The sequence below is a fragment of the Aphelocoma coerulescens genome, chromosome 8 (genome assembly GCF_041296385.1).
Source record: "Aphelocoma coerulescens isolate FSJ_1873_10779 chromosome 8, UR_Acoe_1.0, whole genome shotgun sequence".
Taxonomy (NCBI): Eukaryota; Metazoa; Chordata; class Aves; order Passeriformes; family Corvidae; genus Aphelocoma; species Aphelocoma coerulescens.
Window position 1 is genome coordinate 4,372,947 of NC_091022.1, and position 13,092 is coordinate 4,386,038.

The 13,092-nt window shown below is 46.7% G+C and overlaps 1 protein-coding gene across 3 annotated transcripts in view; it reads right to left on the minus strand.

The window, feature by feature from the left end:
• PLA2G4A (phospholipase A2 group IVA) overlaps positions 1–13,092 on the minus strand; it is a 71,327-nt gene that overhangs the window by 41,386 nt on the left and 16,849 nt on the right. For all 3 annotated transcript variants that reach the window (XM_069022771.1, XM_069022770.1, XM_069022772.1), the window contains exon 4: positions 7,150–7,231. In XM_069022771.1, the coding sequence (XP_068878872.1) occupies positions 7,150–7,231 (82 nt within the window). The remainder of the gene's footprint in view (positions 1–7,149; positions 7,232–13,092) is intronic.

A 13,092-nucleotide genomic window follows, 5' to 3' on the forward strand; every position in this document is an offset into this window, starting at 1 on the left:
CTCTGACTGCGGGTCCATGAAAATGCCAGACCTGGACAGGGGAATTTGGTCTGCAGTAAGGACAGGCATATCATCACATTCCTGCTGAATTACTCCAAACCCACAATATGATTTTTAGTCCACGTTTATGTTATCTGATGGAGTACAGATTATTCTCAGTCTGGCATAAACTCTGCTAATACAAATTTACACTGGCAGCGTTTTCTGAATCTGCAGAGCAAGTTTACACTGGGTCTGTGTTTGGTATCGGGAAGCTTTAGAGGTTTTGGGACTCTCCCAGCAGCCCCAGAGCTTGATTTCCCATATTGTTGAAGTGCAGCCTCAGGGCCTGTGAGGGAGAAGAGTCTCTTCCCTTGACTTTTTAATTCAGACAACTGTTAGGAATTCTTTAAAAGCTCAGCATTGAGCACACATTCCTTGGATTTCAACTGCCCTGTAACACTCTTGGCCAGATGCTTTGATAAAGCCTGTCACTAAAAACCATCCTCCACAAAAGTGTTTCTTCCTGTGGTGACAAACATGAGAAAGGCTGATCATTTTCTCCCTCCCTTTCAGAACACGTGCAGTCAGAAATACATAAAGGAACACTCCTGAGTTTAAGAGCTATTCTTTGGTACAGATGGATCTGTGGGACAGTTGGAATCCTACAAAGTGCAAGGCAGTACCCAGATAATGAATCACAGAACAGGTAAGGCTGGAAAAGATCTCCCAAGATCATCGTGCTCAACCATCAGCCCAGCACCACCACTGTGTTCACCACTAAACCTTGTCCCCAGGTGCCACATGCACATAGCTCTTGGACACCTCCAGGGATGGGGATTCCAACACCTCCCTGGGCAGCCCCTTCCAAGGCCTGACCACCCTTTCCAGGAAGACATTCTTTCTGATGTCCAACCTGAACCTCGCCTAGTACAGCTCGAGGCCGTTCCCTCTCCTCCTGTCCCTGTTCCCTGGGAGCAGAGCCCGACCCCCCCGGCTGCCCCCTCCTGTCAGGGAGTTGTGCAGAGCCAAAAGGTCCCCCCTGAGCCTCCTTTGCTCCAGGCTGAGCCCCTTTCCCAGCTCCCTCAGCCGCTCCTGGGGCTCCAGCCCCTTCCCCAGCTCCGTTCCCTTCCCTGGCTCCAGCCTCTTACTATCTTTCTTCTCATGAAGGGCCTCAAACTGACCCCAGTTCACATTCTTCAGCTCATACTTTTAAAGAAACATTTTCAAAACTAATTAAAAGTCTCCTTCAGGCAGCAACCTGCAGAACTCCTTACCCAAAGAGCTGTGGATGAGAAGACCTATGTGGGTTCAAAGAAAGGCAATGAATTTTCTGCAAGAGAAACTCAGTGACAGCTGACTACCCCAAAGGCACATCCAGCTCAGGGAGTCTTACTGAAGGCAGCCAAGGAGAGGAGAGGATCAGTGGGAAGTGTCACATTCTTACCCTGTTCATATTTTTCCTTTACATCTCACTATGACTGATGTTCTTCCCAATTCTCTCTCCCTTGGATCAGGCATTAGCTCAACCCTAACACAACTTCAAAGCCCTCCTGGGAAAGGGCATGAGAAGGAAAAGAATCAAAAGCAAGAAAAAGTCAGATTATAGCAGGGGACAAATGGCATAAACAGAGGGAGCCTCCTCCTAAATGAGTGAAAGGCTCAAGCCAGAGGAACAGTGGTGTCCACAGGTCCTAGAGGGGAGCCCCACCGGGAAGCTCCACCTGGAGACGGGACAGCACATGGAACAGGAGCAGCTCCCAGCCACCACAATGCTCTGGGGCTGGTGACAGCCTGGCAGGGCCTGGAGCAGGGACAGGGGGGTTCTCCAGCCACACAAGATGGATCCTGAGCCAGCACTGCTCCATGTCACCACTACAGCATAACAGAGTCATGGGAGAGCTTCCTCCAGGATGGGAATGAGTTTTCACCAACCTCTCACAAGAACAGGTCTCCCCTCAGTAACTCCATGGCAAGCACTCACAGACAGAATTTCTCATCAAAACGATATTTTTGCAGCGGGAAGAGCAGCATTTTCTCGATCAGTTTCACTGTGGAACACACAAGCCTGTTTCTGTTTCCAACATGACTTCCACCTCCCAGCACTGGCCATCCCCACCAAAGGGAAAGGATACTGGGTGTGCCAAGGAAATGGAAATCTAGCATTTGGTTGCCTCAGTGTTAGACTGAGATCTGCAGTAGACATCTTGAGCAGTTGCTAGCAGCACTTTTCATTTAAGATTTTTTATTTTATCCATCTTTCATGGATCCGTATTTCAGCCACATGAAGTCCTGCACATGCAGCTTGTAAGATGTGGAGGATTGGCCAACTCTGACCTACTTTTCCCAGGCTGTTAGGCTGGAAAAGAGGAGCAGTTCGGCTTGTTTTCCCCTTGCAAAAATCAGGACCTGCTCCAGGGCCTTGCAGGAAGAGCCTTATCTGATGGCACTCCGACAGGAAAGTGCACTGTAGCTGATTCAGGGTGCAGGACTGGCCCTGCTGTGGTCCAGAGAACAGCAGGATGAGTCCTGAATGAGCTGCTCATAAGCATGAGCTGCTCAATAACACAAACCATAATACAACCAGGCAAATCTCCAGTTCCTCCCTTTCAGCTAGGCCAGGTTTAAAACCCTGCTCACACCTGCCTGGACTGCCTTGACTCGCATTTAACTAAGCCACCTGCAACCCCAGGAGCTCTGGCTCACAGGGAACAGCCTCAGGGCACAGGGCTGTGGGGGACAAACAGTGCATGCTGGACATCCCTTCTTCATTCCCAGATCCCAGAGCCAGGGCCAGACAGGTAAAGGTGTGCTCCCATCCCAGTTTCCTTTGGAGATGCAGGAAACGATGAGGAAGGGCATCTCCTGGACTTGGGGGGATGTCCACAGCTGGCTGCAGTGGGCTGACCATGCCAAGAGCCACTCGGGAGCTGCTTCTCAGCTCTGTTTGGGCAAGTTTTGCAACCAGAGCTGAGCTCTGGTGACTGCACTGCTCCCAGCACTTGTTTATCTGAGCAGCTTAACTGCAGTGGAAATGCATCCTTGATTCCAACGGGGTGGACAGCAACTGGGATAGAAGCTGAGTACCAGTGCTGCGAGCTATCAAACTTGAAACACTTTTAAGAAGGGAATTTTTTCCTAAAAATACCCGGAATGACACCGTTCATTACCACAGCATCAAAAGAAGATGAAGCAAGGAAAAGCTGCAAATCCCAAACAGGATTAAGCAAGATGAGTGATCGTTAAGAGCAGAGTCACACAACTGGTTTCCTTTGTACATGCCACCATTTGTTGTGAAAGCCAGAACGCTTAAACAGACCTTTAAAGATAGAAGACAAATTTTACAATGCTTCCTCTGACCCAGTTTTCCACCAAGATCCCTGAAAATCCAGAAGGGGAGAGATGCTATGGAAAGGACACCCAGTTTGCAAGCATTTCTCTTTCACAATGCTGCAGTTTGGGACTCTGGTCTTTTTTCCTACAAGTTCTTGTATTGTCATGGAAGTAAGGAAAGGCTCTACAGTTTAGGTGGCATCTGAGTACACTCAAAACTACACATCTACTATAGAAGAACTCACTGGGCCAGAGGCAAGGTCTTTTTCAAGAGGTCCAGAGAAGTGATTTTACAAGGTCTGCAATCAGCAGCAAGCTAAGCAATTAAAATAATGAAATCCTCACCAAAGCCATGCAGATTTTTTGATATTTCACCTTGTAATAGCTTTATATGGCAGGTTTTGGGCAGCAGGGGCATAGAATCCTAGAATGGCTTGGATTGAAAGGGACTCATACCACCCCCTGCCATGGGCAGGAACACCTTCCACTAGCCCAGGCTGCTCCAAGCCCCGTCAAACCTGGCCTGGGACACTGCCAGGGATCCAGGGGCAGCCACAGCTTCTCTGAGCACCCTGTGCCAGGGCTTCACCACCCTCACAGGGAACAATTTCTTACTAATAAATTTTTTTGTCTTCTTTTTCATCGAACTGTGTTTCTGCCAGTTCAGCAGGGTCCAGTGGCTGACTCCAATCCCATTTACAGCTGGTACAGGGATGCAGCAGGAAAGAAGGAAAGGTGTACAGCAGGAGGTGGGTTTAGCTTTATTTCTGACTATGTTACTCTGCTACAATTAACTGGCAATAAATGACAGTCATTTCCTCAAACTGAACCTGTTTGCCTGTGTGGGTAAGAGGTGAGAGATGTCCCTGTCCTCATGCTGACCCTTTCATCATGTTCTCGCCCTGTCCTGTTGACAGAGGGAGTGACAGAGCAGCCAGCCAAGGTCAGCCAGCACACCTCTGCTGCACTTACTCAGCTCACAAAACTTCCAGCCTGGAAACGAGCGGAGCACACCTACCAGAGCAGCAGCCTCTAAACCAGGATTTAAACCTTTGTAAAGCTACAGCTGCATCACCTGGATGTTGACAGGATGGTATCCAGGGCATGGGAATCACCCGGACAGGGACACTAAAACTGAAATGAGTGACACCAGTAAAGGAAGGACTTCCACAGAGGCAACAGTAAATGGGCAGACACCTGAAATAAGGGACTTGAATGAACTGCTGGGAAGGAAAGGGTCTGCCCTCAAACTTCTTTTGCCCCCTCCCCACCATCCTGGGTGGTGAGTTCTTACAGGAAATCTCATTTATCACCCCCACACACAGATCCACAGAATGACAAAATGGCCTGAGGACGACACAACCACTTACACTGCCCTTTCATGAAGAGCTCAAGAAATCTTGGAAAACTTTCTAGAAATACTGGTTACCTGCCCAGCCTGGGCTTGAGGAGACAGAGGTGTGGATGGCCATGCCAGAGGAGTCAGGGCCTCCAAGCCACCCATGGAGTGGGGCACCACACACACCAGACCTGCCAGCTAAAATTCCTTGAGCAGAGGTAGACTTCAGAGCCTCAGGACGAAAAATATCACACAAAGCACTTCTGCGTATTTCATAGACTTAGATTTGCTCAGATCTCTCAGAGCTGTTCCAGAAAGTCTTGGAAAGGCTGATATGGAAAAAAGAACAGCAAAACATACAAAATCCCTCATGTTCCCCCAGGCCTCCATCACCCCACAACGTAAAATTAACTCTCTTGTTCCCAGAGCATCTCTGGTTCATAATCCGGAGCAACAACAGCAGAAAAAATTAGGGGCAATCCCCCAGAAGAGTCAACAGCTTGGGAGCATCCATAAGGGGAGAGCAACACTCAGGCACCCACCCCAACCAGGGCTCACATGTGGTCTGTCACAGCCACCTTCCTGTCCTTGAGATAAAAAACCCAATGGGAAAGTTCAGCAATTCCCTCAACAAGTTTCATTTTGTGCAGTAGGCAGATCAAATCAAATAAAACAAAGATATATATACATATAGGTTGGCACAATCAACTGTAAAGGCCCTTCCCCACTCACAGCTTTAAGCACCTCCTCACAGTAATTAACACAATCACTCATTTGATCAAGTAGCTGCCACACTCCAGTAACAGGGAATAAAAACACTTTTAATTTTCCCAAAATAAAAAAAAGAAGCAAAGATCTGTTTTTCTCACTTTGGGGGATTTACCAGGACCCCAAGGACCAGCCTTGGGTCCTTGGAAGCTCACCCAGAGATGCCCCAGACTGGGGGTGCCTCAGGCTACTGAGCTCTGGCAGCTGCCTCAGAGAAGAAGCCAAGCAGGTTTCAGTGGCCCCAGAGCATCACTCTGGCAGGTTTGATCAAAATAAAATGTTCTTCCTCAGCAGCTTCTTGATTTTGATGACTTGCTAAGATAAGAGAGTTTTTTCTAGAAAAAATATTCAATTATATTGATGGATAGTATTTGAAGTTTATACTTCATAGGACAGTACTTTATAAAGGACAGTATTTGCTCTGGTGCACAAAGTTGCCATGATCTCCTGGCTTTCATCACCCTTTAGTCTCCCTTTAATATCACATCATGGGGCCCCCACTTCAACCTCCCTTTTTTCCCTTTGCATGTTGCCCCCACTGTCTCATGACAGACGCCTGTGTCCAAGAACCTGTGTAGAACCTGTGTCTTTCCATTTAACTCATCTTCTTAAACACACACAAACTCACAGGCTCCTTGTTCCTCTCTTCCAGCACTTTTCCTGAGGTCTTCTTATCTAAAGACCACCATATATATGAAATTATATATATATATATATGTATATACACACACACCCCCCAATGCATCTTCTCTGTGTGCTCCTACCCCTCACCCCACACGGGATGACAGATAGCTTCCCTTTTTCCCCTTTGCCAGGGCTTCCATCTCTTCCCTTGTACTTGTGGCTGTTGAATATCCCCCTTTCAAGTATCCCTCCCACAATTTTAGCATCAACAGTAGACTTCAGTTATGAAAACCCCCTGAAGCAAAACTGTGGGTCAGAGGAGCTGCTGTAGTTTGACCCAAAAGTAGTTTCCAAGAATTGGGAAACACTTGTATGTCCAATCAGCTTGATGGGAGAGCAGGAGCCAAGAGTCACACTCATCCTTCCTGCCCCAGTCTGCAAGCCTTGGGGAGCACTGGGAAAAGGGAGAGATGGCCTGGCAGCAAAGCAGTCAGACCTAAGGAAGCAGGAATATTCTTTTTGCAGATTCAGCCAATATTCTCTCCCTCTTCCCTCCTTAAGAGAAGAGCAGAGCTGTTCTTCCTAGTGGTTTCCTGTTCAGCTGCAAAGTCCAGAGGCTCAGCAGACTCCCAGAAAGAGGAAGACGTGCTGGTGTCATCCATCTCCCTACCACAAGATCTGCTGACCCATTTGGGTGGGTTTTTTTTAATGGCCTTACATTTTTTCTGCTTTCTGCACTGACTCAGCAGAGCTCTGGGCTCTTTCCCCCACCAAACCACAGCCCTGTGAGGAGGCAGCAATTTCCAGTTTCACTGCACTCACACAGCACTTCTGACTGAGCCAAAAAGCTAATTGTAGGTGTTGCTGGCTTGGAGGCAAATCGCTTACAACTCACTCAGCCTTTCTGGATCAATGGAAAGAAGGAGCGGCAGATCTGCTCTCTGAGTGAGAGTGAGCAGCGACACGGGGACACTGCCCTGGCTTTAACAAGGCAGACAGGAACCCACCACCAGCCCACTAACAACCATTTAATGCACAATGTGTCTCCCCCTGCCCACGGCAACAGGCTCATGGAAGGAAGGCAAAATAGAAAGAGAAATACTCACGCATGTCACCAATGGCTCCTTTGGTGACATTTGTGGCTTTCCTTACTGTCACAGTGAATATGTGTGAGTACTGGTGTTCCACCTGGAAGTCAGAGAGTGAGAACTGATTAAGCTCCAGAACCAAAAAAAGAAACCCCATCTATCAAAATAAGGTTTCACTTTGTCCAAAAACAGAGAGAGAGAAATCACCCAGTCAAAACGTAAGGGAAACTCATACTGGATAGAGCATCCTAAAGCTGAACTGCACCCTGGAGCTTTACCAAGAGGTACCTGCACTGGGGCTGCTGGATTTTCCTGCAGCCACACCTACTAATCTCAACCAACAACACTCCCCCTCCCTCACCACAGAACCTGCTCCGAGGCATTTAGTCAGGCAGGAACCACTGGGTATGGCAAGGGAAAAATAAAAACGGGCTATTTTACAGCTTGTTGTGGTAATTGCCTTCCCCTGCTAAAAAGAATGGCAGGAATTACTTCAAAGTCTGTATTCTGGAGCAGGTAAATGCACACTGCACACTCAAGGGGTAGAGTTAGTGCTGTACCTTCTAGTACATATCAATATTCAGATATTCAAGAGACAATGTAAAGAAGGTGCAAAGCAAGCTGTTAAAACAGTCACCAGCACATTTCATGCAATTTCTGAAGGTTCCCACTTCCTGCAAAGCCCAAACACAGCAGGAGCTGCCTGCCTAGGAGCAGGTGTGTCCCCAGCAAGCCAGGGAAGTAGGAAAAGATGTGAAATTAAGAAACAAAAAGTAAAAGCCTTAATAAAAAGAGGTCACCAACTCAGCTCTACTGTTGCTTTATCTACACAGCCCAAAGTTTGACCAACCTGCTGGATACCACGGAGAATCACCAGCACAGACTGCAGGACAGCCAACAGTGGCTTTACAGGGACACAGAGATTGGGAGGAAATGTGAGGTATTAAAGCCAGGATCAGGTCTCACACAATTGCATATTTCCTATCTTTTCCTAACCACCCACCAACCTTGTGAAGTACATTAAAATAAACACAGCCTATCAGTCACTGGTAACAAAACAACCAGGGAGAAGGCCACCATCAGGAAATTCACTGAAATTTACTGAAAATCATAGACAATAACCTTGCTATGGGACATGCTCATTCAGGCTCTGCCTGGTGCCTTCTTGCTATTTTTCATCTGGACACTTCCTTTTTTTTTTAGAACTGGTTGTTTCAGGCAAGCCTTATTTTGTGTCTACAGCTCACACCCAGAGACCTGAGCCAAACTGGATCTCTTTCATACAAATAAAGAAAAAAATTAATATCTTATAGGTTACATATCATTTTCTCAAAAAAGAAAGCCAAAACTAATCCCCTAAAAACAGCAAAAGTGACTTGTGAGTACTTAAGTGGCACCTGAGTCAGGACTCATTAAAAAGCACCTCCAGTGATACCAACACAGCTCCTGCAGAAGCCTGAGGCGTGCGAAGGCACGGCCACATCCCCATGGCAAAGGCTCCAGGAGAAAATGCCCACAGTGATACAGGGATGACTTCACTGCAGCCACTGCCTGACCCAGACACAGAGTTCAGCAGCTTTATCTGGCTGTAATCACCCCCACGCTCTGCCAGCTGCTGGAGGCTCCGGCCAGGACTGTCTGCCTGGCTCTGGAATTTTACCCTGGCAGCCACAGGAGTTATCTAGATCCAAGACCAAGTGAGCAGGCAGGGGAAACTGTGGCAATACCAACCATGGTGCACTGAAACCATCAAGGCACAGCAAGTGGTTCAGCAGCCACAGGAAGAGGGAAATTCAGACTCTTCCCAATACTCTCAGCATGACGTTGCTCACCTCGAAAGCATCAGACCCAGCAGAGAGGGTTCAGCTGTGGGAACCCAAAGTTCCTAAGGAGCAACACTTATTTAACAGCCTTCCATGGGCTGACATGAAGACATCCCAATGACTGAGTGACATCCATCACCTTCTGCACTGCAGCTTCAAGATGGACGAACAGGAAGGAGGATATGACTTCTCCCTGAATACATTTCTGCCTCTGCCACAGGGCAAAACATCTCCAGAGTTTTCCTCACAGTAGGGTAAACAGGGATTTTTGTGGGTATCTGGGAAGGGCTGGGAACACAACCATGTGAGGTCACCCCAGCTCTGTCATTTACCCTGCCCCAGGAACTTTTACAAGCTGTGACTCTCCAGTAACCACCGGCTCTCGCTGCCCCCTATTTTCAGTTTGCTGTCTGAAAATGCTCAAAGCTGCTTTATTATCTCCCTATTATATTATCTCCCAGGTATGTCAGATTGATGAAGCTGGTTTCACAACTGGCCTGTTTCTTCATACAGACTGAAGCACTTCCTTTGTCATATCCAACCTTGTAATTAAAAGAAACAGCCCAAACTACAAACACACAATCCACCTCCTTTTTCTCAGCTGTCAAGAAAGAGCTTGTCCTCACTGGAGACCACAAACCAGAGATCACTGAGCACTTAGCAGGGAAGAGGAGTTGCAATTAAGTGACAAGGATGGGATATGGGTGTGCTGGGTTTAGTTCTCAGCTGATAGGTGAAATTCATGTGCACTTCTGGTGTCCCACAGCTCTGGCTGGAAAAGGGGGATACTACACGATACTCCCTGGCAACAAGCACTCTGTAAAGTAATTTGCTTGCATCTCCCATACGTCTAAACTCACATGCCTAAATTCATATGCCTACCATCAAAGCAAGGCCAAGCCATCACTTACCAGTTTCTTTTCCTCCCAGCAGCACAGGGACCATCACTATTTCTATTACAAGCTGATAACTGTTTTACTAATGCCATCACAAAAACTGCTTTTTATTGACTCAAGCAGCAACCCCCGTCATTCCAGCTGTTGTACTGCCAGGAAAATTAAGTCTGGTTTAAGACTGGGATCCTCTGAAAGGCATGTGAGAACACAGAGGCCTGGCAAAACAGAAAAGCACTATCTTCTTTCCCTGTGCCTCACCCAAAACAACACACTGAGGATTGCAGTTATACACAGTTATTAATATCTGGCCATCGTCACACACTTGGAGGAAATTTGCCACTACTGAAATAAACAATCTCCCTCTTAGGGAAAAAAAAAAAAACAAAAAAACCACAAATACACACAGGAAGCTCTAAAGTCTAGATCTCTTCTTACACCAAAATAAATGTTTTTTCATGCAGATTAAGTGCAAGCGGAAATTAGGGCAATTTTCCACTTAGGGGCCAGTTTCTAAGGAGATCAAAAGGCCTAAATGTCCATATTTCAGAAGATATTTTTTTTATTAGATTTTCAAAGGGAGTTCTGAAGAAGCCCCTTGAAAACACCACGATAAATGTATTGACTCTGAATGCCTTTACAAATCCAGCCCTTGCTAGTTTAGATGACTAAGATGCATTTTCTCATGTGACTTATGTTCACCTTAAGTCTTGATAAAAATCTGTACAAACTCCTCAAGTACTTCTGAAAAACAGATGATGGTAAATAAATCACTCAAACCTTGCAACACTGAGAGAAGCAACATCTACATTCCTTTAAAAATCTAGGACAGGTTACAAATTTCAAAAGCTCACAATTAACTCCAGGGCAAGGTGTCCTTGCCCATGGCAGTGGGGTGGGATGGGCTTTAAGGTCCCATCCAACTCAATCCATTCTGGGATTCCATGGATGTAAATAACTAAAACAAAGTGACCTCGCTTTACATGTGTTTCATTTCACTTCCTCTTTCTCCAGAAATTTAGAGAGGAAAGGAGAAAAAACAAAAAGTTTTCACTGTGCCCTGTCTGAATGTGGGTTTTCTGAGTTATGGAAACTCAGGTGGACAGTGTTCACTATTCAATCCACAAGGTTTTCCATGACTGCACAGCCATGGTTCAGCATCTCCTGTTTTCACACCTGACCTCAGCTCTCCATCTCTTACAACTCCTGCTCCTGCCTCCTTTGTTCCTCTCTCACCTTTGAGTGCCTTCTTTCCCCCAGTAACATTTCCCTAATTATCTGCTTTGCTCTCTTTTAGATGTCCCTGCATTTGTGAGCAGACAAACACCACCCCCTTCCCACCAGGGGCTGGGACAAGCCCCAAGATCTCCCGTAACACAGGCGGGTTTTCCCTGCCGCCCTTCCGGACGTGCCCAGAAAGGCAGGGATTTGCATGTGTCCAATACCACATGTGTAATATTCCAGAATGCTGAGTCACAGAGCGGAGCTCCACCAGGACACTGGCATTCTGTGTGCCAGGCAATCAGGAGGCTCTGGCACAGGCAGACTGCACAAGTATTCAGTGGGTTTACTTCCTTCATGTTAAGGACACTTGAGCTAACAATGGGGCTAGACAAATGAAAATATTTGCCTGTTTACTTAAGTAATTAATTTTCATGGAGTCCATGCTCTTCTTTCACAGGGTATTACAATTAAGACAAACTTTTATGCACACACACAAATTTTATCTTGAAGTGATTTTTCCCATTCTTATATTTATCCCCCATATCAAAGTAAATGAAGATGTATTACACACTTAATTCTTTGCATTTTTGGTATAGTCAGTTCTGTCTGCACCTGCAGCAGCTTTCTGAACATCTTAACTTATACCTCAGAGTCTTTCATAACATGACAAGAAAAGAAATCATCAGAAAGCACACAACAGTTAGCACAAGGACTTCTGGAAAATGCAGAATCCTTTTGAGTAATTTAATGCCAAATATAATTTAAATGCAAGATTTTGCATTGATGTGAGCCTGCTGCCCTTGACTGTTTGAAATTTCAGTAAAATTTTCCAAGGGATTTCAGTTTTCAAATTAAAAAACTTCAAAGATTTCCATTCACTTTCCAAGCAATTAAAGGATCAGCTCTTGCATGAACAGTGTTGATTCTGGAATTAGCAACACTCCCAACAGCAACAGTTCAGCATTCCCAGAGAGCTGTAACTATGTTTACTACACACACTTTTCATTCATTATATTATATATGTAGGACAGCTCCATTTTGTTGATTATTGGTATCAAAAAGTCTTTTTACCTCAGTGAATCGATAAAATATAACCGAGTGCCTCAGAGACCTCTCCCATAAAGGTACAAATCATTCCAAGCAATCCATCCAGGAGAGGGCACTGATGCTGAAAGGAATTAAGCCAGTATTGTTTTTACACAGACATCACCCTGAGGTTTTCCCTCCCTCCCAGCAGTTCACAGGACTGGGGAGGGAGTAAAAGCCAGTTTGACATCTGCTGGCTGCACATTGATGTGGAGGATGTGAGTGCACGGGGCACAAACCACAGGGCTGATAAGAGATCACTTCTAGGAAGCTCAGGAAGTATTTTTAGCCACGTAAAAGTAAAACTGACAAGTGTGTGCCAGCTATTTCTGGGGACACCTCACTGGTGCTGCAGTCAGCATGGTGCTGTTACAAGAAGCCCCTGATAGGAACACGCCCAGCGTGGCTCCAGATTTCAGCTTGGGCAGGAATTGCTGTTCCAGTGCTTGCTTTGGAAACTCACTTCCAGCACAGCTACGTGTGAACATCCCAGTGTTCAGTGGCTGCGCAGCCACGGGCTCGCCCCATGAAGAGCAGTTCTACTCCCACTTCCCTTGTCCCTACTTCTACACCTCCACAGGCTGAGCTCACCTTGGGCCAGTTCTAAACAGCACAGAACAGATTTTCTAACTCTTCCATGGAATCCCAGAATGGTTTGGGTGGGAAGGGACCTTAAAGCTCATCTCACCCCACCCCTGCCATGGGCAGGGACACCTTCCACTAGCCCAGGTGGCTCCAAGCCCCATCCAACCTGGCCTGGGACACTTCCAGGGATCCAGGGGCAGCCACGGCTTGTCTGGGCACCCTGTGCCAGGGCCTCCCCACCCTCACAGGGAAGGACTTCTCCCTAAGAAATTTTTGTCTTTGCTCATTCAGGAACGTCCACTGGCTCACTGCCATCCCAAGGGTGTGACAGCTGGGACAAGGATGCAGCA